A 27824-nucleotide genomic window follows, 5' to 3' on the forward strand; every position below is an offset into this window, starting at 1 on the left:
AAAGCTGAATGAGAGATTTTGTTAAGTTACAGCAGCTTGTGGAACAGATGCTAGACAGGAAGTGACTCCTGCTATCTGTGACGCACACATCAAAGTAAAGTAAATGTTACAAAACACCACCTCTTGCACTTTAAAACGCTGTGTAACTAAGATGTGGTGAAATGTTTGAACAAATAATTCATTGGCTCACATTGCATAACATTGCAGATGGAAATTTGTTGAGGATAATTCAGGAAATTCAAACTTTCTATGCCTCTGTGTTTATAGACTGATCTGCATCATTGATGTCATGCTGCTTTTACACACAGCACCTGAAAAAACAAACAGAATTTTATTCATTTTGTTAGCCAGAATCTGGAGTTCCAAGAAAAGCCCCTTTTCTATGATTTATTAATGTTTAGCCTCTATGGAGAGGGGTGGTGTCTGCAATAATAATAGTGATACTCTTTGTATCCATTATGTGTTCATATCTGAATAATGTATAATAATGTATTTGTTTACAGACTATTTTCACAATATTTGTGCCTCTGTCTCTCTCTGCTCCTTCCTCAACAGTCCACTTCATATGCCCCCATTTCTTCTCCGCTCAATGTTCCACTTAAACATACCCGGTCAGAAAACCTAAATTGCTTCATCAGAAAAATGAAATAATTCAGCCTGTGGACAAAAGCAAAACAGAGAGATGTCTCCTTTTTTTTAACTTTCTAATAGAGACGATTCCAACTAAATGAGACCAGGCATTGTTAGAGACACCAACGGAGCCTTCTTAATGAATAGAGACTGAACCCTGGAATTATAATTCAAATTGACTCTTTCAAAATGAAAAGAGAGAGTGCATGAGTAGCAGGTTATTTTCTTACTGTATTGCCCTGGAGGCATTTCCTCTCAGAATATCTGCTGAATAAAAGAGAATGACTTTGTTTGCAGGGTTGTTGTTTTTTCCAGCCGGGGTGAAATAATTGAATCAGTACGTGTTAAATCAAAAATCCAGTGGCACTTATTGTGGTGAGCTGGAGACGGTGTGATGTCCTTTCCACAGCACATTCACATACAGTATGTAGACATGTGCACACATGTGGGCATGGAGACCAATTAGTATTTAATTCTGGTGCACTAGTATGGGGTGAAGATTGTCTGCTGCCCCTGAGCTGCCAAGGTGTCAGCAATACGACGGTTATTAGAACCTGATTATGGCAGTATTGACAAACACAATGACCTTCTAATAGGAGGCAACCACTTGGATATTACATTCGGTTTGACATGCTTACTCCAATACATAGTTCAAAGAAGGTTTAGTGAGATCAGCAGATCTCTGTAGAAAGAAAAAGCAATGTATAATATAAATGCATGGATTCAATTTAGTGAATTCCCACTGCTCAATAATACTGATGTATCAAACATGTATCATGGAATTGGATGCTTATAATAACAAGGCCATAGAGAATTATAACCAAACTCTGCAACCTGGTGGACCTTGTTAGCCTCTATTAGCTTAAGGATTTGGTTTTACAGCACAGCTACTGTCATTGGTTCAATGTCACTGCCCTCATCAACCTTGTCTCCAGCAGCAGCAGGCAGCTGTTTTTTCAGCAAAAGGCTCTAATAAACCAAACCAGACTGATCCAGATGGTTTCCTAACCATCTAGAAGTCGTTACTGGAAACTGTTTGGAAGGGAAGGGGAAAAATACTTGGCAGGTGATTGGATAAACCATTTGTCTACCACCATCTATCACCAGTAAACCTCACCCAATCAGAGCACTCATCCATCCGTGTTCCATAACTGCTTATCGTTATCAGGGTCGTTGGAGGGCCTGGAGCTGAACCCAGATGGCATTGGGCAAACGATACACCCAAGTCACAGGGCTGACACATAAAGACGCAGCCACTCACATTCACACCTATGGATATTTCAGAGTCATCAATTAACCTGCATGTCTTTGGACATTTGTTAGTGTTGGGAGGAAGCTGGAGACAGGGAAACATGTAAACCCTACAGGGAAAGGCTCCAGTTTGAACCAGGAACATCGCTGCTACTGTATGAGGCAACAGTGGTAACCTGCACCACTGTGCTGCCGCCAATCAGACCCATGAACCATATCATGCAGTCAGACTCTCACTGAAGCCAATTGGGAGAGATTTAGAAAACCCTTCAGTGTTATTCTTTGTTCTTTCAGTGAAGTTTTGATAAAACTGATGGTGCTAACCTCATTAGTAGTCACCATTGTTGTTTTCGAGAACTTCACACCCACTGTCATGCATACCAATTGTTAATCTATACCTGTAACTCATGAAGCTGCCAGAAGTTCCTTATTGAACACTGATTGGTCCATAACCACTGTGTTTATCCACCATACCTCCACAAGCTTAAAATAAAACTATTACACAAAACCTGGATTTTTGGAGGGCAGTGGAGTTGTTTTGGTTTCTAAGAAGTCATTTGAATTTTGGTCCTACACATATTGCTATCATAAAACCATCTAAATTTAGTAGTCTGTGTTTGTTTTGAAGCAGCCTGAATAGATTTTTAGGCCACTTACAAGCTGTGAAAACATGAACATATTATTACTATGTGTAGTTTTGGTGTAAGTCTAGTATTTACTCTTCTACAGTAGCTCTGTTTTGGTCTCCACCAACTCCTAAGAATATTTATCTCCTGAGAAGCTAACATTCTACTGTGTTCACTAGATGACCCCTAACTTTTGTGCATGTCCCCTTCCCTTTATTGTCCCTCTTACTGTCCAACCACCATAATGAAGATGAGAGAACATCAGAGTTGATGAAAATAGAGTCATCTGAGTCGCCTTCAGTCATTACTGTGAGCTCAAAGTAATAAGCTTAATGAGCAGCAGCAAGAGAGGGTTTTGTGGGCTTTTTTGCCCTTGGTTACAACTTTCAGGCTACATTTAAGTTGTCCTGCCTTGTTGGTGTCGTATGCAGCCTAAAAGTAATACTTGCACACAATTGAAAAAGTATTCCCAGCTTCTCTGTATTATTTATTGTGTTAATTTATATACAAAATATATAATTTAATCAGAATTTGTAATTCAAGCTAACTTTCTGTTAAAATATGTTTAAATAAAACAAGTCATGAGTGAAGCTCTGAAGGAAACACATATAAACTAAAGATATGTCAGGTATTATTATTATTATTAATAGGTAAACTACCTATTGTTTTTCACCCCCATCCCCACACACTTCCTTTCTTCTTTTCACTTCTTTTCTGAGGTTAAGGGTTGTTTTTGTTAATATCTTAATATTTAAATGTGATGCGTTATGATCAAATTATGTTTACAAGTTTCAGGATACAATCCATTACATGGAAGCAAATGGATTGCCGCAAATCAACACTGACCACATTACAAAAGTATCTCTATTTGTTTTGGCATCTCTGCATAGCATTTTTTATTTAATTACATTATCATAAATCATTTGCATGGGGCCGTTCTGCAGTTCTAGTGGACCGAGCTGTGCCAGAAAATGCACCTTGCAGCGTCCTAGAAGCCTTAAAAAGTCTGTGCTGTGGCACTTTGCTTGTTTCCATTAGTTTGCCAGTTCCCAGTGTGCTAAACATTAGGCTTACTGCCAAACAACACAATGTGGTAGAACTAACTGGTTCTTAGCACAACCTGGCCACCGTCTGCTCTTATCCATATGGCCAATTTGTCTTCTGTTCTCACACTGAAGGGAAAACAAACGAGCACACACACACACAATAACACACTCCAAAAACAGCCTTGCCTTCCTACAGTTTTTCCTTGTTCTGACTACTCTTTCTTTTTCCTGTGCATTCCCTTCCCCCTCATCTTTCCTCTTCCCCTTTCCTTGCTTCCTCTCCCTGGCTCCCCATCTCTCTCTTTTGCTCAGGTAATATTTGGACACATTCAGCCCTTCAGATTCTTCTGCGTTTTCGCTGTTTGGAAACTCTTTTGTCTGCCGCTTTACAATCAGTTGCTAAGTAAGCCGTTTGGCTTCGGCTATCTCCACCGGAGAGTTTATTCCACCCAGAGATTTGTGTGTGGATCATGGGAGTGAAGGATAAGTCTGAACAAAGCAAACATAATGCAGCAAAATCATGATTTCAGCAATAAGTTAAGGGCATACATGAAAGAGAACTGAGAGAAGTCAGTTTTTTTTCTGGATAAAAGTAGACACCATGGTTGTTTCCAGGGCAGTGTAAGAAACATGATAATTATAATGTCCCAAACTTGTGTTGCTTTCCTGTTTAATTTTACAGAAATAATTATAATGATTGGTTTTCTTTGGCTTACTAGGCAAATAACGGAACAAAAAAAATAAATCAAGAGTGGATGTAAAAACTGATGTCACTGGAATCAAGTCTTGTTATATTTTACTGTTTTCCAGATCATGAGTCATCCTGCCTCAAGGTACAGCAGGGAGCAAAAAGCTGTCAACCTGCTTGTGTAACGCTGCTAAAATAAATCAGATGCCAGCGAACATGGCAACAATGTGAAATACCCAACAGGGGTTTGTCATGAGTTTTTCAGAGTATGGTTGCTAGTGGTTACATCGATCACAATGTCATGTTACTAAACTCAAGACTGCAACACTTTACTTCAAACAAGAAACAAATTCTGCCTAATTCTGCTCATCTAAACAGTTTAACAGACATTTGTTAAAGGCTATGGCAGACTAACCATATGGAAACATGTTCTGTAAGGTTTTCACAAAGTGCAAAGCGAGGAGAGTAAAGAAAAAGTTGTAAGCAAAAAAAGAAAAAAAAACTAGACGGATGAGAGACAGCCAAATGGAGACGGGCACCATGTAGAAGGATAATGATGTTTACAGACTCGACATGTACTCATCCTCTACCTCCAACTAAGAAACAGCACACAGAACGGACCGTCAGTTTTGACTGTTCCTGGAAGAAGATCAACATTTGCTTTCTCAAACGGACGCTTCTCAATGTGGGGTGATAAGGAGCTTCACTTTCAATGTGTCTGAAATGTTCATTCACATCCATCCTCTTATTGGTCCCATTTTGCCATGGTCATGTGGTTGTCACATGTCAGTAGTTGTTTTTTCTGCAGGCATCACATTAAAAAAGTTTGATGGAAAATTTGACAAAACTCCAAACTTCCTCTTGTATGATATGTTTTGTTTGTTACTAAAAAAGTTCATGATCTGAATAAAATATGTAAAACACATTTGTCTGAATACATTGTAACGTCACATGACTGATCAGCTGTTTCCTCATGGCTTTCATGGCTCTATAACACATCCATGGTGGCTCCACACAGATCTGATGTAGCCTTCCTCAGTTTAATACATGAAACAAACACAAATGTCTGATTTACTTCCTGTTTTCTACATTGTTGACCAGTTGAGTTGCGCTATTTTAAGGACATCAGCTCAACTCTTCTTCTGGTATTCTGACTGGAGAATTGACGCCACCTACTGCTTATCTTGTAAAAGAAGTCCTTACATTCACAAAACAAATTACATTCACAAATTCCTTGTAATGCAGTTATATTTGCAGCACATTTGGATAGAAACATGGCTAGGTATGTGAGTCTTATATAATATGAGCCCATCAGTGGCAGATGCCAAAGAAAAAAGCAGGAATGAAACACCAAGAGAAGTTAGTTGGTGTGCTGTAGTGGGTAGGTGAGAAATCTTTTGACTATGATGGACAATAAATTGGAATTTCTTTTATGTTTGGGGGGCATTTGTTACCTGGTCATTACAGTCACTGTGTGCGTAGTGGGGGAGGATAAATTTCCATAATTCATATTATTCCTGTCAGATACCAAAATATTGTCTGTCCACGGGCAAGAGTTTGGAATTTATAAATCAGATAAATGGATCTTAGCAAAAGTTAAATCAGGAAGACTCATTACTGCACCTCAGCTTTGCCTCTTGGCTTCCGTCCATCTACATTTTTTCTCGCTTCCCTCAAATTAAAATTCATAAGAGAACTCTCCTCTGCTTCAAATTACCTTTCCAAACCCTTACACCCACTGCATGGCGGCAATCACTAATCAGCAGGCTCTTTATTAATCCAGTTAGCCGCTGCTACCCTGTGCTGGCTGCTGCTTCTGGCCTGCCAACATTTCACCACCTCAAGTTATTTTTACACGTGGAAGCGTAGGTCTCTATGGTATGTCCGAATCAGGTGTGGAAGAGATTGAAGATGATGTGTGGTGAAACGAAGTTCTCACAAACACAGTCCACATGCCTACACACTCCATAAACAACATGGAGTATTTCCTTACTCTGTCCAATCTATTTTTCTTTAATATCATGTTCAAGGTTTTTTCAAGGACTTTCCAGTCCCAGGTATCAAAAGGATTTCTATTTTTGCACAAAATATCTAAAGTGAAGGACCAACAATATCTGTTTTTCAAAAACTTTCTGTGCTTTTATTATTTTCCTCAAATTCACAAACTTTCAATGATTTCAAGGACTCTACTGTGTGTACACAACTCTCTTTGTCTTGGGAACTACATGATATCAATTTGAACATATTATCACAGTGCATTGTCTGAAATGTTGTTGTCCTGCTATTATTTGAAATACAATAAAATCCATAAAAAAATAATAGGGTATACTATACCCCTATAAAATATTATACCTGTAATTATGCCTTCATCATGCAGTTGACATCCAGCCAGGAGTACATGATTCAAACCAATTTTCAGTCCACACTCATTGTCTTTATGTTGTACACAAACACAAAGTTTGTTTCATGTGTACTGTAGTTGTTGTGGCAGAATCATCACTGCAGCTACAGCTGCATCTCTCCTGTTACAATCAAGTGGAAGGTTGTGGGGACATCGGGTTCTGCAGGGACAGTATTTGTTCACCTCTCTGTTTGCATCTCTGGCTGATTGCCATATCCTGGAAATTCCAAACAGGTTAGGACTCCTGTGAAGAGTTCCAAAATGTATCAGCAGAGATAGCAATGATTTCAAGAGTGTTGATGAACTCCTGGTCCTAAAAATAGGACCAAAAATGCATCACTTTGCCATTTCAGTCTGATTTCCTACTCTGAGATGCTTGAGAAATATGAGTCGTGAGCTATCTGTGTCATAAAAGCACCTTGTTACTTTAAACTAAAGGGGACATCAGCTTTAACCGGCAGGAAGAACCACATGGAGGCATATGGACTCCACCCTACAGTAAGTGCTTTTAGAAAAACTGTGAACTACAGAATCAAAAACTACAGATCGGATGTTTTCTTGTGTAAATCAAATCACATCTGCAACAATAGGAAGCCTGATTGGAGGAATTTAATCAGCGAGTAGTTGACATTCACATCCAAACTCCACCTATCCGATCGTCTGATTCTTCATCAGCTCTCCTTTTCGACGTGTTTGTTAGAGAAAGATGTCGAAAGAGAGGACATGGCGGGAGAACTAGATTGTGGGATGCTGTCTATAAGTCGGGGTGAGGGGGTGGTGGTGGGTTGTTTTATTCAAAACACCTAATCTTTTGATGATGAAAAAAGAGAGAAAAATATTGCCTGGATTTTCATCCTATCAGTGTTGTATCTAACATAATCTTCTTTGAGGGAAAGCTCTTTTTGATGTTTGTTTTTTTGTGTGTCTGTGTAGCTCATACTTATTTTTTCTCTGCATCTACCTCTCTCTCTCTGTGACACACACACACAGCAGGGGGCTGAAGGTTTAAGTGTGTGTTTTTGTGTGCGAGTGCGTGTCCTGATTGTTCTCAAAAAGGGACTCGCTAAAGGAAGTCTCCACATTTCGCACGAGGTCCAACTGGGAATCTATACATTAGAGCGAGGCGATGTAGTTTCCACGGCTCTCTCACTCACTCTCACTCCTACAATTTGTGTGCCTTCTGGTTAGGCAGTATGCAGTTTAAAGTGGGCGCGTGCTGGGTTTCTAAAGTAGGAACCTCAGTCTCTTCCCAATTTTCACTTTTTCCGTTTTTGCTCACACATCTCAAAACAGCAAGAAGACGTCAGTTAAAGTGAAACAAAGAATGCATTTAAAGAAGATTATCATACATTTAAATGCAGCTGCTGTTTTTCGAGGGGAATCATTCATGCATTATATGGATGTAAACTTTGATTTACTGCCCCCAACTGAGATGCTCTTGTTGTCTAATTCAGCAGATTTAGACAGTGAAAGGTGTAATGTTGCTGATGTGATGGTCTGCCATCATTGTCACTCTAGTTTTGCTGTCAAGAAAGAAAGAAAATAAAGCTTGCTGAGAAACATTTCTGTTTAAGGAAAGATTGTGGATTGAGTTAAAATAAGTAGGCTATGTCATATTTCCAAAGAGCACATTGGCCCCATCAAAGCTATTTTAATATTTTACATTGAAATCATAGCATAGTATAATCCAGGTTGATGACCATCTGACACGATGATATGTGTGCAAGAGTCTGACTCGGTTCAGCAAGATCACAGAGCTCATCGTCTATCCTTGAATGAGAACTCAAAATGTTATCTATCCAAAGCTCTCCTCCTTCATACATGATGTAACAAAGCATCTTTTCATTGGCCAAAAAGACACGAAATGCTGGCAGTAGATGGAAAAGAATATGCACATTTATTCCATAAAAAGAAACGGCACCCAGGCGGGTAACCCTACAGGTGTACCTACACCGTCACAGTTGCAAGCTGCACGATTTGACTAGTTGGGAATGAGAGGGCTTCTGTCAGTTCAATACTGAAGATTATTTGGTGGGCGTCTGATTTCTACTGCAGTTATAGAGTCTGCATTTTAAGCACATTGAAAATATGGATCAACAGTAGAGAAGCAGTCCACAGTGATGGTTTGAGGCGATTTTGCAAAGACGTGAGCTTTACAAACTTCTCAGAGCCACGTCTGAAGCCTGCGGGGGGTGAGCTGGTGATATTCAATAGATGCAAAAAATCTATTCCTTTAAATTTGTAGCGCTTTGTGAATTTTGTGAGATGAGGAGCTCTTCTTTAGTGTAGACTTTTACTGTCAGCTATTTCATGACTTTAAATTGGATAAAGGCAGAATGGAAAGGAACACAGATCCATATCTATACGTACACACACTTCTCGCTCTCTCAGCCTCTCTCTCTGAAACATTTTGTTTTGACAGATTTAGCTTTGAATTGCATTTTTAATAGCCAAATCTCATTCTGATGCTCAATAGCTCACATTAAAGGTTGATGTGAAATCTCGCTCTCAGTGAGCCTTACATCAATTTGTAGGTGTTCACTTTCTAAGGACAAGGTCTCTTTTATATTCACCTGCTGCTTTACAGACACTTTATTCCACACAGCCGCTGCTGAAAAGGTAATACATCACTCATTATGGCTTTCTCCCTGAGCACAAAAGGTTAATTCATTACACTCGTCCCTGATGTAGCCTTAATTTTTTGCTTGAATTCTGTAATATATTTGAAAGCAGACGTTCCAAGTATTTCTCCTCGAGGTGATCAGGGCTCAGTTGTTGTTGCTCTTGTCTGTTTATTTCAGTTCAGTTTATCTCAGTTTGGTTGTCACATATAATAATACAGGTATTGTAATCACTCTGCCCTTTAGTCACACTGCCTTGGGTTGTCACATGTTTCTGTTTTTTTCCTACCCCCCCCCCCAAGAAAGAAAAGAAAGATTGTGATTCATCAGACCACGTCACCTTCCTTCCATTTCTCCGTTGTCCAGTTCTGATGCTCACATGCCCATTGTTGGCACTTTCAGCAATGGGGAAGGGTTGGCATGAGCACCCTGACTGGTCTGTGGCTACACAGCCCCATATGCAACAAACTGCAATGTGTTCTGACACCTTTCTATGAGAACCAGCATTCACTTTTCCAGTAGTTTGAGTTTGTTGGATTGGACCACATGGGTAAGCCTTTGCTCCCCATATGCATGAGCCTTGGCTGCCCATGAACCTGTTTGCTGGTTCACAACTTTTATTTTGTTGGACTATCACAATCGCTTATGCTTGTCCATTTTTTCTGCTTCTAACAACAACTTTGTGGACAAAATGTTCACTTGCTGCCTGATATATCCCACCCACTGACAGGTGCCACGATAACAAGATAATCAGTGTTATTCACTTCACCCACCAGTGATCATAATGTTAAGGCTGATCGGAGTAAAAGAACAATTATAGTGAAATGTATCAGAACATATTAGATCATATCATATTAATGATATAATATCAAAGCAGTGCACTGAGAGGGCTTTTTTTTTTTTTTGCACAAAAAATCATCCAAACAGAAATGATAAGTGAGACCCGGTAATTATCTCTTAAAATAAAAAGCAAAAACACATCTTTTATTATTACAGTTATTTCTTGACATGCAGGGAATAATAACACCATGTCATCCTTTGTTTTGCTAAGACTTTCAGCCGCATGGCCATACACAAAACCACAAAATACGTACAAAAAAAACTGAGGAAGCTGGGGAACCCAATGAAAACAACTACTATTCACAATTCAAAGTGAAAAAGAGAATAATGACCAAGCCCTCTTTCTTTCCTTCTTTCTGCCCTGTAAACAAACTGAGTGTTAGTGTGAAGTGAAAAGCTGCAGAGGTATAGCACAGCAGACCTAGTGTTCTTCACTTCATGAGCTAAAATACATAATGAGGTGTCCTGGTATGGAAATAACAGAAAAGAGAGAGGTGAAGGCTGCCACAATGTGAAGCAGGCTGTTGTCTTATCCATTGTTTTCTATAACAGCACACACTGGAGTGTATTATTGTGGTTATAACATGTGCAGTAACCACAGGCAGAAAGGAAAGCTTTGCTTAAATCATTATGTTTTATTTCTTTGCACTGTGTAGTCAGTCTAACTTACGGTTCAGCTTGTTTTCACTGATTAAAGTGAATTGGAATTTTAGCACAAAAAGAAATACCAGTCTGTTTTCACTGCCAAGTCCTCAAACAGAGTCATAGCTCGAAGCGTAGCAGCCCTACACCTCAAACTGTGACAATGTATGTACCCCTGCTATAATTTCTGGGTGTGTCTGGTGTAACGGTTTGATGTGCCGCTGAGGTCAGGTGACATAGTATGAAGAGCGAGAAAGTCTGCAGTGGTTGGAGTTTCACCCAAGAGACGGGTGTTCATGTCCATAAGGGTGACCTCATTTTAATGTACATCACTTAAATTCTGCATGCAGCATAGCTTTATGCACTTATTTAAATGAATAAAAGAAGTAGTTTTAGTGTTGTTTGGTCCCTTTCAGGAGCCCATTGTCCATGTCCTGTGTGACCAAACATCAATACTGACTTCTTTAAAGTTTATGTTGCATACTATTTTAACCAAAACTGGGGCTGTTTAACCTAAAATGTGAGATGTTTCTCAGCAGGTTTCTTTTTAACCATAACCAAGTAACCATTGCATATTATTGGTTGCTGACTTAACTACGAAGACCTGAATGTATAAAACCAACCCCAGAGGGACGTTTTTGATGTGTTGACCTTGCACACTATTTACAACAGTGGCTCACCTGAACAATGTTTTAGGATAGTCACATTCTATATTTTCTTTGTTGTAAACACATGCTATGAAAAGATCCATATGGATGTTAACTGCTTTGACTGTTGCACATGTTCCTTTTTTATCCCAAACACATGATCTATGTATTCACTAACATTTACTAAAATTAAACTGCCCCTGTGTTCATACTTGAAAAATTTCTATCTTGAATAGGAACAAGTTAACTTGTTGTCGAGTGAGGAGTGTGAAAGGATTTTAATCATTTCCAATAAACAATAGAGGAAACATCACTGAGTAGGTTTGTGTCAGTGAGTTGTTTGTTTACTGTCATGCACTGACAGACAACAGACATAGAAAAATATGAATATTCATCATTATTGTGCGATATACAAACATTCTTTGAAAAGACGTGACAAAGGGGCAAATGATATAATTCAGTTCCTTGTATGAATATTTCTCTCTTATTGTTATTGGTCTATTTCTTTATTATTATTTCTGTGTGTATTTGTTAAGACAAGTGGTTATGCGCTTTTTTGGTTTCATCCCTTTATGAAATAGAGAAGTTAACATAACAAATAGACTGCAAAGACCCTCTGTGTGTGTGTGTGTGAAGTGTGTGAGGCATGGCAGTATGTGACCTACAATGTGTAAGTGAGTGGTGTGCACGCATACACACATGGGCAACAGGCAAGCGTTTCCTGCTACACATGCTGTTTCCTCCCGACTGTTTCCATCACAGAGCCACAGGCTTGTTTCTGTCCCGCTGCTCCGTCCACGCTAAGCTTTCTGTGTCTCTGATGTTGTGGACCACAGAAGAAGCCCGCAGTCTAAGCCCCTCCACACCCAACCACCATCAACCCCCAACCAACATCCACCCCCACCCTGTGTCTAATCACCAGCCAATATTTCTAAAGTCCACCAGAAGTCGAAGTGAAAATTAGGCCTTTTTTTCTGCTTTGAAAACTGCTTCTCGCAACTTCTTTGTCATTTCAGCCAGATGAAAATTGAAGAGTGTGATTATTCCCCACAGTGCCATGTTCACAGTCAGACTCTTCACTCCCCCCGTGCAGAACTCTGAGGTTATGTAAAGAACAACAACTACTTTGGTAAAAGTCTGAGTTGTTTGGTTTGTTAAACTGGACGAACTGTCAAACACTGCAACAGATGCACTGTCAACAGATGCTTGCTCATGTAGTACAGTCTAGACATGCTCTGTATGGAAAGTGTCATGAGATAACTTCTGCTATGGTTTGGTAACAAACAAGTTAAAGTTAAACAGAAATAAAAAAATATATATTCTATTGGTTAACGGAATTGGTTGGTTGCTAGCATGCTTGAACCACAGGGTTCCAAAGCCTTTTAGTGTCAGAGATCTCTGCACTGGTACCCATATGAGCAGACTGTGAAACACTCAGGTCATGATATTATAAAGAGGTCAGTAACTAATGTAAATTAGTAACTAATTACACCTGGAGTAACATTTTAAAATGGCTTCTTTTATCTGACCAGCAGTCCAAAAACAAAAATGATAAAAAACAGACCAAAGCTGCGAATTTTGAACATTTTAGGAAGGAATTATTTGATAAATCAAAGATTAGTTCTCTCTCTGGAGTACTCTCCAGCAGGTGTTCAAACTGTGAAAGTCATTTTTACTCTTTGTCTCATTGTTCTAACTTTCAGAGAAATAGAGCTGAAAGCAAACTAATCTCTCTGCACAGAGACACCCTTGAGGCCCCTTAGAGAGTCCTGATGGACCCAAGATTCCAGTTTGGAAACAACTCAGTTAACTTATAATGAACTTATATTCGTTGGACACATTTGGAAGAGAGAAAGCGCTACAAGATTTGCTTCATCTGAGGAAAAAGTTTCATATTAGTGTCTTAAAGGTCCCATATTGTAGAAAGTGACCTTTACATTCTGTTATTATAAAGCAGGTCTAGGTGTTTTATAAATAGTGTTAAAGTATTAAAATGATCAATCCGCAGAGAAATGCTCACAGCCTGGAGATATAAAACTCCATGAAGGTGGTTTCTGGTATCTGAATTGACAAATATATCTTCTTACAGATATCAAGTCTTCAAATAAGACCTTTAAAGGTCATTTAGTAGAAATCAACTGAGGGGTAGGTCATTTGCAGACTGAGGTTTCACAAGTGTCTCAAGTCATGCCTAAAAAGTCTAAGACTAAGACCAAGTCCTAAACTTTGTATTTCAAGTTCTAACAACATTTATAGGCATACTATATTTACAGAAATTATAAATGTTGTCAGGCTAAAGTCCTAATTTTTATTGAAGTCAATAGAGTGTGTCCCACCAGGCACAAAGCTACATTCAGAGTTTGTCAATAGTCGTAAGCAGTTGGGCCTCCCAGTGTGTATCCAGCCAACACAGGTTAAAGTTACTTTCCTTTTTTTTTTAATCAATCAATTAATCAATCAATAGAATCACCACTCAAGTCTGACTCCAGACACTTCCAGAGTCTACAAGTCCTTCAGCAGACTTGTGAAAAATCTGCAATACCATGAAAATATAGTAATACAATACAAGATTCTGATAAATCTGAACATTAGATAGCGGAGTCACTGCTCCAAACGATGCCTCTCAATTGGATTTATCCACAGACTACAGCCATGAGGGAGAAGATTGCAAACTCACAGGTGTGAGCAGACATCACGAGTCATCTTTTCCAGCTTGTAGCATCTGATGTATATTCTGCGATGATGATATTAGTATATTTAACGGATTGGGGTTAGCTCAGGAAAATGTGGCTACAACTTCTTTAAAGTTAATGAGAGTAGATATTTTTTCTCTTGCTCCACAGAAAGTTAATGCAGAGAAAAAGCCTTCTGGTGCTTATTTTCCTTAATGATAACCAGATATTAGCATGAGTAAGGTCACGCAGTACAAAACACAGGGGAGGTGCTTCTTACACATCACAAAGATAAGGTCAGTTTTTCCATGTCTACTGCGTGAATTTAACATCTTGCTGGAGGCTGTCCTTTCCATGAGATGCGAAATGACCAGTTTCCAGCAACATAACTGTATAATTACAATTATCATCTAATTGCAACATTATGAGTTTGATGTGGACTGCCAGCCTTGTCAGTCATCTATTTTTTTTTTTTTTTTTTACCATGTATGCCACCAGAACTGATCAGATTTTGGAAAATGTTCATCATTACATGGCTCAGAAATACACTGATTAGCATTTCCATTAGTGCAAATGCTGAATATTTCATATTCTACGTAAGCAAGGTTGTTTTTTTTGTATAATTCTACTACTTATAATAATAATAGACTTTAAAAAGGCTTTTAGTTTTTGTCATTTCATTCAGCCTTGGCTGTGTTTTCTTGAAGCCCATGTTGTCAGACCCGCACTGGCCTTGTTTCGCTGCCACTTGCATTGTTTTCATACAAATTGGGAGGAAGTGTGCCAGTGTTCTTGAGGAATACTTGGAGTAGGATGTGTTGGCTGAAATGTACAAGTGCTTTGTTGTCGTGGGGAGGAGCAATGAAATCAAAAGCAGGAAAAAAATCCCAGGAGGATTAGGAAGAATTCACAAAGTATGAACACAAAGAGTGTGGCCATGGACGTCTCATATCGAGGAGGAAAGATGGAAGGCAGCAGTCACAACTTCATCATATCCAAAAAGACTCTTCATGAGTAAATTCATCAACATCAGAAATGACAATCTGTTGTTTCTTAGCAACTGAGAACAATATTATATCGAACAGTGAACGGCTGCTAAGAGGTGTAAACCAATGTGTCGTTAGAAGAAAGGGACACGGAGACTTCTGACAGTTTGCACGGTAATACCTTGAGAATGACTCTGATTCAGACCTGATTCCCAGAAAATACATTTATCTGCAACTAACTTACAAAGCACTGAAGGAAAACCTTCAGCCTTCAATGGTTTCCTTCAGGTTTTGCTGCCTGAATTAACAAACAATGAGGACATCTTGCTAATTAATCTGGCACATCACAGAAATGTTGATAAATGTACAGGCCTACCATATACATATATGTACCCTTTTTTATATTTAGGTGCTCACAGCACTTTGTTTGGGAAATATCATGTTCTTAATATCAGAAACGTCTGCAGTAACTTGAAGCACGAGTCACTGTTGCCTAAACCCTAACCTTCATTCACCCTCAATGTCTGTCGGCGAGTCAGTACATACACATAAAACTAGACACTTTTGCTCATAGTTGCTCTAAAAGTTGATCCAACTTAAACAATGAAGCATTTTTTTCAGATCATAAGAGCAACACTGTGTGTCAGATTCATTTGAGCTAAAACCTTGATGGTAAGGTAATCACATGGTTAAGGCTATGGTTATCGTTAAAACAGAAAGCACAATCATGGATGGAATACAAAGAGTGCTCTCTAGTGTCAAAGTACTTGTATACCAACCTGTCCAACCCAAACTGTTCCACACAAGAGAATCCAAAAGTATTGCTGTAACTGCACGTGGAAAGTTAATGTCCAGTTATACTATTCAATGAACAGACGCAGTTTCAATAAAAGGTCTGCTTTTCTGTAAAAAAAAAAAAGTTTCTGTTCTCCTCTTCTGTTTCCTTCTGTTGTCCACCACAGGATCCAGGATGCTGATGTGGTCACTGATCATTTCACTGGAAGTCTATTTCCATGCCTGATATCCTCTAAAATGGAGTAACAGGTCGTTACATTCCCTCACATTTCCAGACATATCAAGGACACGACCTCACTGTCCTCAATGGGAACAGCGACACTATCTCAGTTGTGCAGGTCTGATACATTATGAACTCTGTCAGGAAACCGTGCGGTGCATATCGAAGTGGAAATACTCAGTAAACATGGCAGGGGTTTGAACACGCACACACACACACACACACACACACACACACACACACACACACACACACACACACACACACACACACTACGTGATGTGTGAAAATATCATGCTGTGATGTTTCAACCAAGTGATTTAGATGCTTCTCCTCAGTCCTCAGCTTCCTCCACTTACATTTTCATAACTGGAGTTTTATGACAAACCACATTAAAATTATATGAAAATGATTAGATGGAAGGAAAGGGTTATGGGCTTTTAATTTTTGTCCAAAGGGGAGTAGTCTGAATATTTTGAGCAGTGGTAGATCTTCATAGTTTTTCTCATGCAAAATTCATACTTTATTCCCTCCAATGCTGTGAGTGTCTGAAATATTTAGTCTGGTAATATTTGGTAATATTAAGCACCATCTTGTTATTTTTGCCAGAATATTGTCAAGTATTGACATTTCCAAGTGAAAAGTGTTGTCTCATTATATATACTGTATATATCTAATTTTAGGTATGTGAAATTTTGGGGTGCACTTGCAGTTTTCTCTAATTTAATAGGAGGATCCATAACACAAGGGTTTAGCCAGCCCTTCATCTTTTTATTTGTATAATTCATATTGAAAATAAAAGGTGTTGATAATGTACTGTAGATACTGTTTTCAGTCAGGTTATGCTGGTATGCTGAACTTTTCTAATACAGCTGCCTGCGTGGAGGTCTCCGGCTGCTGACATGCATTCAGCAAATGTTAGGGGAAAAAAAAGAGAATCTAATCCCAATGACTCACACACTGCCTTTAGAGGGAGAGATGCTGTAAAATGTATATTGTATATAACTGTATTTTTACAGTAAATAACTGGCTAATATTTGTCATAACCCTACAGTGATATACTGTAATTATTTTACAGTAATATGGATGCAGTCAGTAATATACTGTGTTTCTACAGAAACCACTCACGTTACCAAAAAAATTACAGTATTGTAATGTAAATTTACAATATCATAGCGTGTTCTATGATATTGCTGCCTGTAATATTCCACATTATTACCCACCATGCATTGCAAATGTGTTATTAGAGTAGTTTATTGTGAAATTTACTGTGGAAACCTGGTAATATTTAACACTGAAGCACAGGGCATAAATACAGTATGCACAACTGGCTGGAAGTTAATGCTATACGTTATTGAATCAGAGGCTGAAGGATAAACAAGTGACGAGCCAAAAAAAGAAAAGAAAAAATAAACATCAGGAGGAGTTTGCCATGTTGCCTCTTCAGTGATCACTGAGAGTCATATGACAATCTGTCCCACTTATGTCACCAAACCTTCACCTGTCACTTCACTCTAAACTTCCCCTTCATCTGTAAGCAATGCTGTCATTTCCACTGGATTCAAACTGTGGCAGAGGAAGGACTGAAAGGAAGGGCAGACAGCAGAGTTTGAGAGTTAATAGATGAAACCGGTCATCTGAAAGACTCCATCTTTCTATAAGTAACTGTTAAAAGTGCCTTTGAATGATACATTTCTAACCTCCTGCTGTCCGAGTGACCAAAGGAGCAGCAGAACACTGAGTCAGGCACCAGCAGAGAGTATAAGTAACTATAGAACTGCGAAGCAGGCCATCTCATATCTTCAGTAAAAGGGAACAAAAGGCAGCCAGTGAGAGACAGAGAGAGGAGGTGAAGTGAGAGCCTCTATGATACACTTCAAAATGTTCCCTACGCGATTGTACATCTTCTTAAAACAGAGACACGGCCGACTGTAAGGCTCCAGGAACAAAAAACGCCAGAGATAATTAGAACATATAAGTTTGAGGCAAGTCTGCATTTCTGACAGTACAAACGTGCTGTGACAACTTTCAAGGCTACGAGCGAACAGAACCTATTTTTAAAGAGCTCACAGAGGGAGGAAAGGAGGGATGGGAAGGAAACTACAAGTACAAAGTCTGAATTTATACACATATCCATTCCAAGTTTAGGAAATGGAAATGGCAGCCTCAGCAGTTGTGGCGTATTTCTATCACATTTGGTATTCAATTTGGAGTAATGATAATGGTGACAGGGGCCGACATGAACTCCCGACCTGGCTGAACGGCATCATTTATAGACCACCTAGCCTTAACGGCCTCTGGACCAAAAGGGAAACCTCCGTCTTGGCATACAAGGACAATGTTTGGCCCAAAATGAAGTTTCTTGGTTCCAACCCAAGAATAACAGGACATAAAATGACTGACAGTTACTTAGCAATTATATCTTGCTTCCTCTGCTCTTCATGTCTCTTTTGCAAGTGAATGGAAAAGTTATGTAAATGAAACTTACAAAGAATCCCAGTGAATCAGAAATATCCAGACTATTTTAAATTCTTTCCCTCTCCATGATTATGTGCAGTTTTCTTTTTCTTCTGCACTAACACGACAATGCAGCTTTTTAAGAGTGTTCTGCACGGTGGTTATTTTGGCTTGGTCTGGGGCTGCATGTCAGTGTGAAGAAGACACTTTCTATCACCTCTGTAGTCACTCATTGCTTAATGCCAACCATTGTTGTCACTGTCGCAATTGTTTCCTTTTTCTCTTAGATGTTTGAATTTCATTTTGTAGAATGAAGGTTGTTTTCACATTCATCTGCTGAAAGGAAAAAGTCTTCTGTGCTCACGTTAAATATAAAAAAAAATAATTGTCTGCCTACCAGGATGATTTTGTGATCAAATACAGTGTGGGAGCCAGTTGTGGGCCAAAATGCACCTTTCAAACTGAACAGTATGGTCATAGAAAAAATAGCCAGTGGTCTTATAGACAGTCCAAAAGACAAACTCCCCATTAAGTCAAACTTTTTTTAATCATCAAGTCTTTCATCACGTCTGTAGCCTATATTCCAGTCTCTGGCTCAACACTGACAAAAAGTTTTTTTGAGGTAGTTTCAGGTATTCTTTTCAGGTATTTCCTGGTAAATGATAAAAAGCTGATGACTCATCCCGCACTTGGGGGCATATACCAATTTTACATCAAATGAAACACTTTATCACTGATGACACCACCAAATTCCTGTTTGATACAGTCTATGAGTGATTCTGAGGGCTGCTCCACACATGGCCGGATCTCACTGATTTTTGTACAAAAGCACAATTTTATAACTTGTTCAGTGATTTTGGTGAAACTGGATCAGAGTTTATACAGAGCATATTCTGGTTTTCTTTCTGTCGTCTATCTGCTCATCTTCAATTTACAATATTACACTACCTTTCTGATAGAAAGATTGCAAACTGCTGCTTAGTAGTAGAAAACCACCCCACTCCTACTGTATTTCTTGCCAGACTAGCTACCACTGGTTTTGGAGTTTGTGTTCAGACCGAGGTCCTGCTGTGTTCATTGGAATGTGGATGCTGACACTACCTCATAGCGTTCGGGGTGTAATGCACACTTGGTATCATACCGCAATCATTATCTATGTCCCTCCCTATCTGATATGAAATACGTAAAAATGGGGAAGCAATAAACACTCTTGACTTTAACCCTTCTCCTGAGCACAGCACGTCCTCATATCTAATTTTCTGAACAGGTTTATTGGCATCGAGTCCCAAAACCCAGACCTTAAGTGTGTGACGTTAAACTCGTGATTAGATTTGGGCACCAACACTTCGAGGAAAAGATTGTGGTTTGAGTCAAAATGTGAATCCAACACACTAGTCCTCTAAAGATATTTCAGCATTGCAACTGAGATTCCGCTCTTTGAATGCTGCAGTTCTTCTGAAGTTGACATTTTTTTAGTGAAATTTGAAAAATGAAAAGATTTTTGTCTGTTTTATGAGTTTGGAGTTATGAGCTGTCACCCTAAAATGAAATCCTGTGAGATAAGTGAATGCTGAATGTAGGGACGGTCGTGTTTCTCTGACTGTAATAAATATCTAGTTTATTCTTCATATTACACATTGTAATACTTGCTCATGAAATGCTCTTTCAACGCTCAGCCCTGCGCTACAGTTCCACTGATCCTGCTGAGCTCAGAACTCAGAACAGAAAGAATCAGCACAAAGTCAGAGGGGCTGGAGAAAAAGATGACAGGATCACTGCTTACGGCAGTTTCATCACTCTACTCTCCACCTGTCCCTCATCATCTTTTATCTATTCAAAGATTACAATGGAATTGTTTAAAGCTCTGGCCTTAATCTGCCAGACAAAATGCATTTACATTTACATTATTTCCGTCTGATCCCTGTTTAGGCACTTGTTAAACTCTGAACGGGTTTTATTTAATTATATATTAATTAAATTAGCAAGGACCGTATGAATCATAACAGCAGTGTAAGGTTGCTGTAAAATCAATTAACAGCAGAAACAAAAAAGCAGAATCAGTCAGCAGCAGCTCATTTCAAATCAGTTACTCTGTAAGTTGGCATTTAGGAAGAAGCAACACAGTGAAAGTTCACTTTCTCCTTTAGCCGTAACAAAGAAGCATCTTATATATTTTTGTCCAACAATTACTCAATCTGATTTTACACAAATCATAATACTGCTAGTCAAATTAAATTTCTAACCCATCCAGTGAATTTAATACAGAAGAACCGTGTATGATGTGTGTGTTGAGTAAAAGTGATGCAGATCTTTTCATTACATGCACCCATACACAGACATTGATTGAATTCTACCGTGAGTTTGTAAAAGAATGTAAAAAAATAAAATAAATAATAATCTCTGTTTACAAAGTCAAAAAAAAAAGATATGTATAATCTGACCTCAAGTGTTTCTGTGCGTATATTATTTTACGATCACTCATAACCCTTTTAGTCCATTTCATTTCTTTTCATATGTTTCACTGCTGTTTGCTTTGCTATTAGCATGAAGTCAATACTTGGCAGCTCACCACTGAATAATGAAATTGAAACCTCTGTACCTTCATAGGTTCTGAGTATTAAGTTTGTTCATGACACATAAAGATCAGTGAACCTGATCAGGAATATGACTCAGGGACGAGAGGAAAAATTATCTTTGGAGGGTGGGTTGGGTGCTTGTTGCAAAGAACGATTCTTAGCTGCAAACATGTAGGCCTTGTTTTATATCAGCACATTGAATATGCTGTATAACAATCAGTTATTGACATACATAACATCAATAAAAGCCTAATGATGGCAACAATAGCATTTTATAAATTTTTAGACTCCTCCAAAAAAACAAACAAATGTTCCAGGGAGCTCATGTGTTATTAAGAGGAGCCAAGCTCCTCCTGGCACCCCTGTAGTTCACACCCTGGGCTTGGTGCCATTTCAGAACAGTGTTTATGGTGCCTTGGAGGAGGCAAAGGGGTAAAGGCTAAATCAAAATCCTCCTGCGTGCAGTCAACACCACAGATTACATTTAAATGCTTCTGACTTTACTAACTGCAGCATATGAGACGATACTGACAGGTACTGTATATGGGGTTATATTTATAGAGGTATGTGATGAATAAGCTACAGATGTTGAACAATGAGGCTTGCTTATTGAGTCAGCAAGATGTGACATGGAAGGTCAAATAAAAGATGCCATTGGTTGCATTATGGGGGATCCTGTGCTTTTTGGTTTGACCTATACGATGGGATGAAAGTCAGGATATCTCAGCCTGTGCTGCTTCGATTCAAAGCATTATTTTTTTTACATGTGGGGCTCAATGCACAATATTGAATCCCAGCACATCCTCTGAGGTCGTGAGCCACAAAGGTTGAGAAGCACAACTTCAGAGAAGAGACAGATAGTCTGAGATGTGTAAGAAGAAGTGAGAGCACATTTTTCTCCCACCTGTCGATCTTTCAAATCCTCCTATACACAAAAACACACACACACACACACACACACACATAAACACACACACACACATAGATGCACACACACACACACACACAGGTGCAGACCCCTCTGTTACCTGTAAATCTTGTATCTGGTAGAAAATCCCTGCTGGAACCTGTCTCTGAACTCCGTGTACTCAGGACATCTGTGGAAAGGTCCCTTCTCTGACAGCAACCAGTCCAGCTGTCCCCCGCTCTGCCTCGTGCTGAAGCCCCAAGGCGAAGAGCCAGACAGTGACGAGGACGAGGAGGAGGACGACGACGAGGATGAAGGGGACGACAGAGAACCGTGGAGCGCCTTCCCACCGTGTCCCCCACCGCCAACTTGTTCAGCTCGGGTGGGCCACGGCAGCCATAGCAACACCCACGGCAACCATAGGAACATCAAGGAGGACGCCGACCATCTAGCAAGGCAGGAGGAGCCATGGGAGCACCTCTCTCTTCTCATTGGCCAATGAGTCGCCATGGTCCCGGTGGTGATGTACTAGGGCACCTAGGACCGGCATTTCTTCGGACAGTCACCTCCCACTGGCCTGAAGAAGGAGACACAGAAACATTTGGTTTTAGGATCATAACAAGACGCTGAAACATGTCTTTTATTGGACAGAAATCATTCCTCTTGGTTCACTGACTGACATTTCTGTCCACATATTATGATTATAGTCCATAATGAAAGCAGTGTAATGTCCCCAAAGTGGTATTTATCAAGTTAACATCAATCAGTGCGTTTGTTTTCATGTGTGCTCTAAGTATGCACATAAAAAGGTGTTCTCTTCATGTCAGAGACACACTTAATTATTATTATTATTAAACCATGAACGTTAATTAAATGTACAAATCAGAGAGGCACTGCCTTCACTTCTCCAAAGAACCTTTGCTGCCATAAAAATGACATTTTTACTGATGAGGGCACTGCTTGTTCAAATGTAATCATAGGCCCTGATTATGACTGTCGCTTCAAGTGTCTCATGTCTGGATTTCATTTTGTGCTTATGTGGATTCAGACAGCAGACAGACAGCACCTTCTGGTCTGCTTCGGAGAAACCAACAATTGGGAAGCATCCAATGACAGAAGGGCCAAATGAAAAAAAAAATGAAATAAAATATATTAAATGTAATTATTTTGTGTATATTAGATACCAGCCATTTGTTTTCTGTCGAGTCATTAAAACAATGTTTGCGGGTTGGAGCCTATACCAGTGAAGGGCGGGGTACACCCTGGATAAGTTGCCAGTTCATCACAGGACACATATATGGGCAGTTATAATGCATGTCTTTGGACTGTACCCAGAGACAAAGCAGACACAGGAAGAATATACAAACTCCAGCCAGGGAGTGAATGAGGAATCTTCTTGCAGTAAGGCTGCAGCGCTAACCACTGCACCACCGTGCTCTTATTATTTCATGTAATTCATTATTAGCTCCTCACTGTCCATGTGAGAGAGCTACATAACACCCAGTTGTAAATTCTGCCACGGAGGATGGCAAAATGTTCAAATGAATGCCGTCACCTTGGAGGTTCTCTCTCCCCGCTTCACCCAATTTCACCGCCCTGCTCTCGTCCATTAAAATGATATTTGGTTTGCTGTCAGTCTGAATCTGTGTGAATGCAGCATTAGCCACAAATATGTATGTGTGTGTATGTGTGCGTGTTTCATTTATCTTGCTCAATTCCATGCATATCACGGTCAGCGCTACTTCAGTCCAGCAGGTGGCGGTAATACATCTGAAGCTAACCAATAACTGCCAAAAACACTAGAAGAAGAAGAACTTGCGCACTCTAGCGGGTTATTTACACCAATGACAGTTCAGCGAGTTCAGCAGGTCATTTAATGAAACCCATCACAAAATGTTTGGTAGAATGCACTGAATCACTAAAATAGATGTGATTGCTTCTGAGGGACCCAGTTGGGAAATATAGTTGTGATATCTTTAATATTTCAGTTGATATTGTGTCTTATATATGTGATATTATCAGTTTATATTCAAAGATGTAAATACAGAGGTAGGAAAACTGTAGCTTCCTTTCATTGATGAGTACAGTTGATCTGGTTAAACTCATTTCAAAGAGGTGAATAAACTGAGTGTACTTGGGTTTGACCCCAACTTCACCCTTGCTATGATATACTGTAATCCATTTGTGTTTTGTCAAACATACAGCGAATTAGGGGCAAAGAGGAATTCCAGTTTACAGGACAAATACAAATACAAAGCAGGTTAATCCTGCCCTGTCATCAAAACATAACACATTAACACATTAATATGTGTCTCTCAAACTCCTTAATCTACTTCATTTAGTGATCTACATTCCCCACAATGCCTATGCACAACCTCCAGACAACGAGCCTGTACTAAATCCACTTAGCTGTGACTGGAATACACGACGGGAGGTAACTTTGCCTTGGATTTTCCACTCTGAGTAACAAGTTAATCATCAAGGAAAAGCACATGAATGAGCTATTGCTTCCTTGTCGCCGGAGGCCACTGCTATCACCTGTCTGTCATTCTTAAACTGCGGTCAGTCACTCATTAATATCTGTCACTGGTGTCCAAACGTGGGCTTGAGTGGAAATAAGTTGTCTCCTCTGTGTAATTACTTGTTTTTTCTGCAAATGTAGGTCATGAAATTCAGCCGCCCTCGTGGTTTAGCAGCGGCACGGGACGACGTTCATCCTGGAAGAAACAGAATGAGCTGAATGTGTTAAAGTCTTGGTCCAAGACTTTTATGCTTGTTGTCATGAGTTATGAGTGAGTTATGCTGCAATAGGCCTTGACTGTTGAGACTTCTCATAATGCACTGAGCTCTTCTTCTCTCCCTCTCCATGTGTGCACAGCCATGTCTCATTAATACATGACACTAACGTAGCTGAGGGTTGTTCGATTGGTGACTGGTCGAGCCTGCTGCTGTGACATCCACTATTAATAACAATTGTTATTATTACTATCATAATTACTACTATTAGTCATTTTTCAATTAAAAGAATAATTAAAGTTATTATGATATCATATTATATCATTGCTGCTGTACATCTCTCTCTCTCTAACTCGAGTTCTTCCCTGACACTGTTGCAAGTGCTCGCTCATGTAGGGAATTGTCAGACGTTATATGACTAAAACTGAATTGAATATTTTCAGAATCCAGTCCAAAAACACATTTTTCAGAACAATAGTACCTTTGTTCTTGTGCTTTAAAATCACTTAGGAACAAAATAATCCAACATGACTGACTGCAGCCTTAAAAAGAACACGCGTCACCCCGAAGCTGCTAAAAAAAAATGCTCTGTATGTTGGTGTCAGCGGAGAAACTCTTTCGACAAAATCCTCAATCCTGAGAATAATTCAGAAGCAAAAATAATAAAATTGACCCAGGAGTCCAAAATGGGCCGCAAAGCTTCTTTTAGCAGGGGTCAAAAACGATTTTATTAAAAACACCCTCATGATTGTAATGTACTCGTAGCACATTGAGTGTTGAATATATAAAGTGGCACCGAGGTGACGTTTCTGACGGCTTTCACTTCCTTTTTGTATGTTTGGACATGGCTGTCATCACCGCCTCCGCATAGATCAGATCAGGGGCGTTTTAGCAGCTCACACCAAACACATCAGCACAAATCACATTCCAGCTCGAGTGTGAACTCTCGTCGTCTAACACAAAACATGCGCCGCGCTAGTGTGACACTTTGAAGAGACTTTCCAGTGCCCTTCACAAAAGTATTGGCATGCTCTTCATTTCACTGTTAATGACTAGCAGGCTTGCTGGGCGGAACCTTCAGGGACAAATCAGCATTCTAGAGCGGATATGTAAAGTAGCAGAGAAGATGCTTTAAGTGGATTGGGATCCTAAGTATTCCCTGTTTATCTTACAAACAAATTAGAGAATTAATTTCAGGTGGATAAATGCAGGCTCAGACATGAAAAAAACAATACTCAGAGCGCTGCATTTTTAATTTTCACTCGCTGCACCGAGAGACTACTGCAGTTTGAAAAGGCAATTAGCAAAGTCATCTGTCAAACGATTGTATTTATGCAGCTAAAAACAGGATGAGAACTTGATGAATGGAAAGGTTTCTTGTATTTTATGCAAATTAAAAATGTGCCGCCTGCTGGATCTCTAATTTCTCTTTTCGGTATGTCCTGGGAGGGACAAATATGATACACTATGGAATAAGACAGCTAAACATTCCAGGTGCACACTTAGCAAGGTTTAAATGTCTAAAATTTTCTCCTACCTCATTTATTGTAGCGTGCTGGTTATAAAATGCTTCCTAGGATACGGATACACCACATTTGGTCTTCCTCATTCAGAAAATGCTACTCTGCATATTTTACTGCCATGTAAACAATACAATACATCCTTATATGTGAATAACAAGTCCTTCCAAATGACTAAAACAACTTACAGAAACAATTAATGTCAACATTTTCTCATCTGCTGCAACTTTAGACCGACGTGACACGCTTTGTGCGCCACACTGATCCCTCCTCAACATCATGTTGCTTCTGCCTTGGCCTTTGCTGACAGACAATATGTTGGCTTTTATTCAGCTGGTTGACGCGTTCGGGCTGGGTGAACAGTCGACCCACAGGCATGCCAGATTATGGTACTTTTTATGTCATAAAAATTGTTTTGCGTGTGATTATTTGGTCGACTTTTGCACCTCTTGGGCAGTGTCCACCGATGGAAAGTTATATTCCAATAAATCGGCACCTCCTCTTGAGACTTCCACTGACAGTTATGATTCATTCCTATCTTTGTGATTCTGAGTTATTGTGAGTCATTAAATGTTATCTAAAAAACATTATCTAAAAGACAAGATACACACTCGCGACTGACTGATAAGCCATGATGCCCCCCCTTCCAAGGGGACACCAGGATTTAATAAGATATTCTGCTGAAAGAAAAAGTTTTATACACAATAAAGAGAAAAGAATGGATGTGTGATGAATACATGAACACTGGAGGGGATGTAAAAAAAAGAAAGAAAGAATGGAACACGGTAAACACAGTTACAAGGTAAAGTGACAAGTGATGAGGAGAGGTGGCAGAGGAAAGGAAAGGAAAGTATGGGAGTGAAAATAAAGGGATTGTTTAGAAGAAAGACCTTGACTGTATGTCATATACAATACATGCACTCATCTTCTGTCCTCCCTTCCAGTCCTCTCCCTTCTGTCATTCTCCTTCTACCATCTAATCCAACTCCATTTCACCTTATTTGTGTCTTGCGTCTTCTCTTTTTGTTTTTCACGGAAAAAACCCAACCAACATTTGAAACCTGAACTGCAAATGTACTGAAACATGAAATTGGAAATCTTGAAACCAAACTATTGGCTTTTCTTTCATTTATATAAATGTATAGCATATATATGTGTGTGTGTGTGTGTGTGTGTGTGTGTGTGTGTGTGTGTGTGTGGGCAGCTCATACATGTTGGACGTGTTATTCCGAGACAAATTCCTGCAATGGTTTCCACTCAGATTTGCCTTTCAAATGACGTTCTATAACTTCTTAAAACGCCACCTCTCGCAGAAATAAGCGATCCCCATAACTGCCAGGCCTCCTTCTCTCCTCCGCTCCTCTCCTTCGAGACTCCCCCCACTAATTATAAAATGCATAAAACATGCCGCGAATGCCAGCGAGACAATAGAGGGGAAATTGTGAATTTTTAGCCCTGACATTTAATGTTCGGCCTTGCATTATTCACACACCCTGTGCGTATTTACCCTTCTCTCTCCTAACTTGGAAGGGAAGGGGGGGGGGTAAAAAGGCATGAACATCT

General features: G+C 39.5%; 1 protein-coding gene across 1 annotated transcript in view; it reads right to left on the reverse strand.

The window, feature by feature from the left end:
• The window catches only part of brinp2 (bone morphogenetic protein/retinoic acid inducible neural-specific 2), a 222671-nt gene that overhangs the window by 101279 nt on the left and 93568 nt on the right, over positions 1–27824 (reverse strand). The window contains exon 2 of the mRNA XM_010737808.3: positions 22127–22582. Coding sequence (XP_010736110.2) covers positions 22127–22515 — 389 coding nt within the window. The 5' untranslated portion in view covers positions 22516–22582. The remainder of the gene's footprint in view (positions 1–22126; positions 22583–27824) is intronic.

This window comes from Larimichthys crocea, chromosome X, assembly GCF_000972845.2.
Source record: "Larimichthys crocea isolate SSNF chromosome X, L_crocea_2.0, whole genome shotgun sequence".
In the NCBI taxonomy this organism is placed as follows: Eukaryota; Metazoa; Chordata; class Actinopteri; family Sciaenidae; genus Larimichthys; species Larimichthys crocea.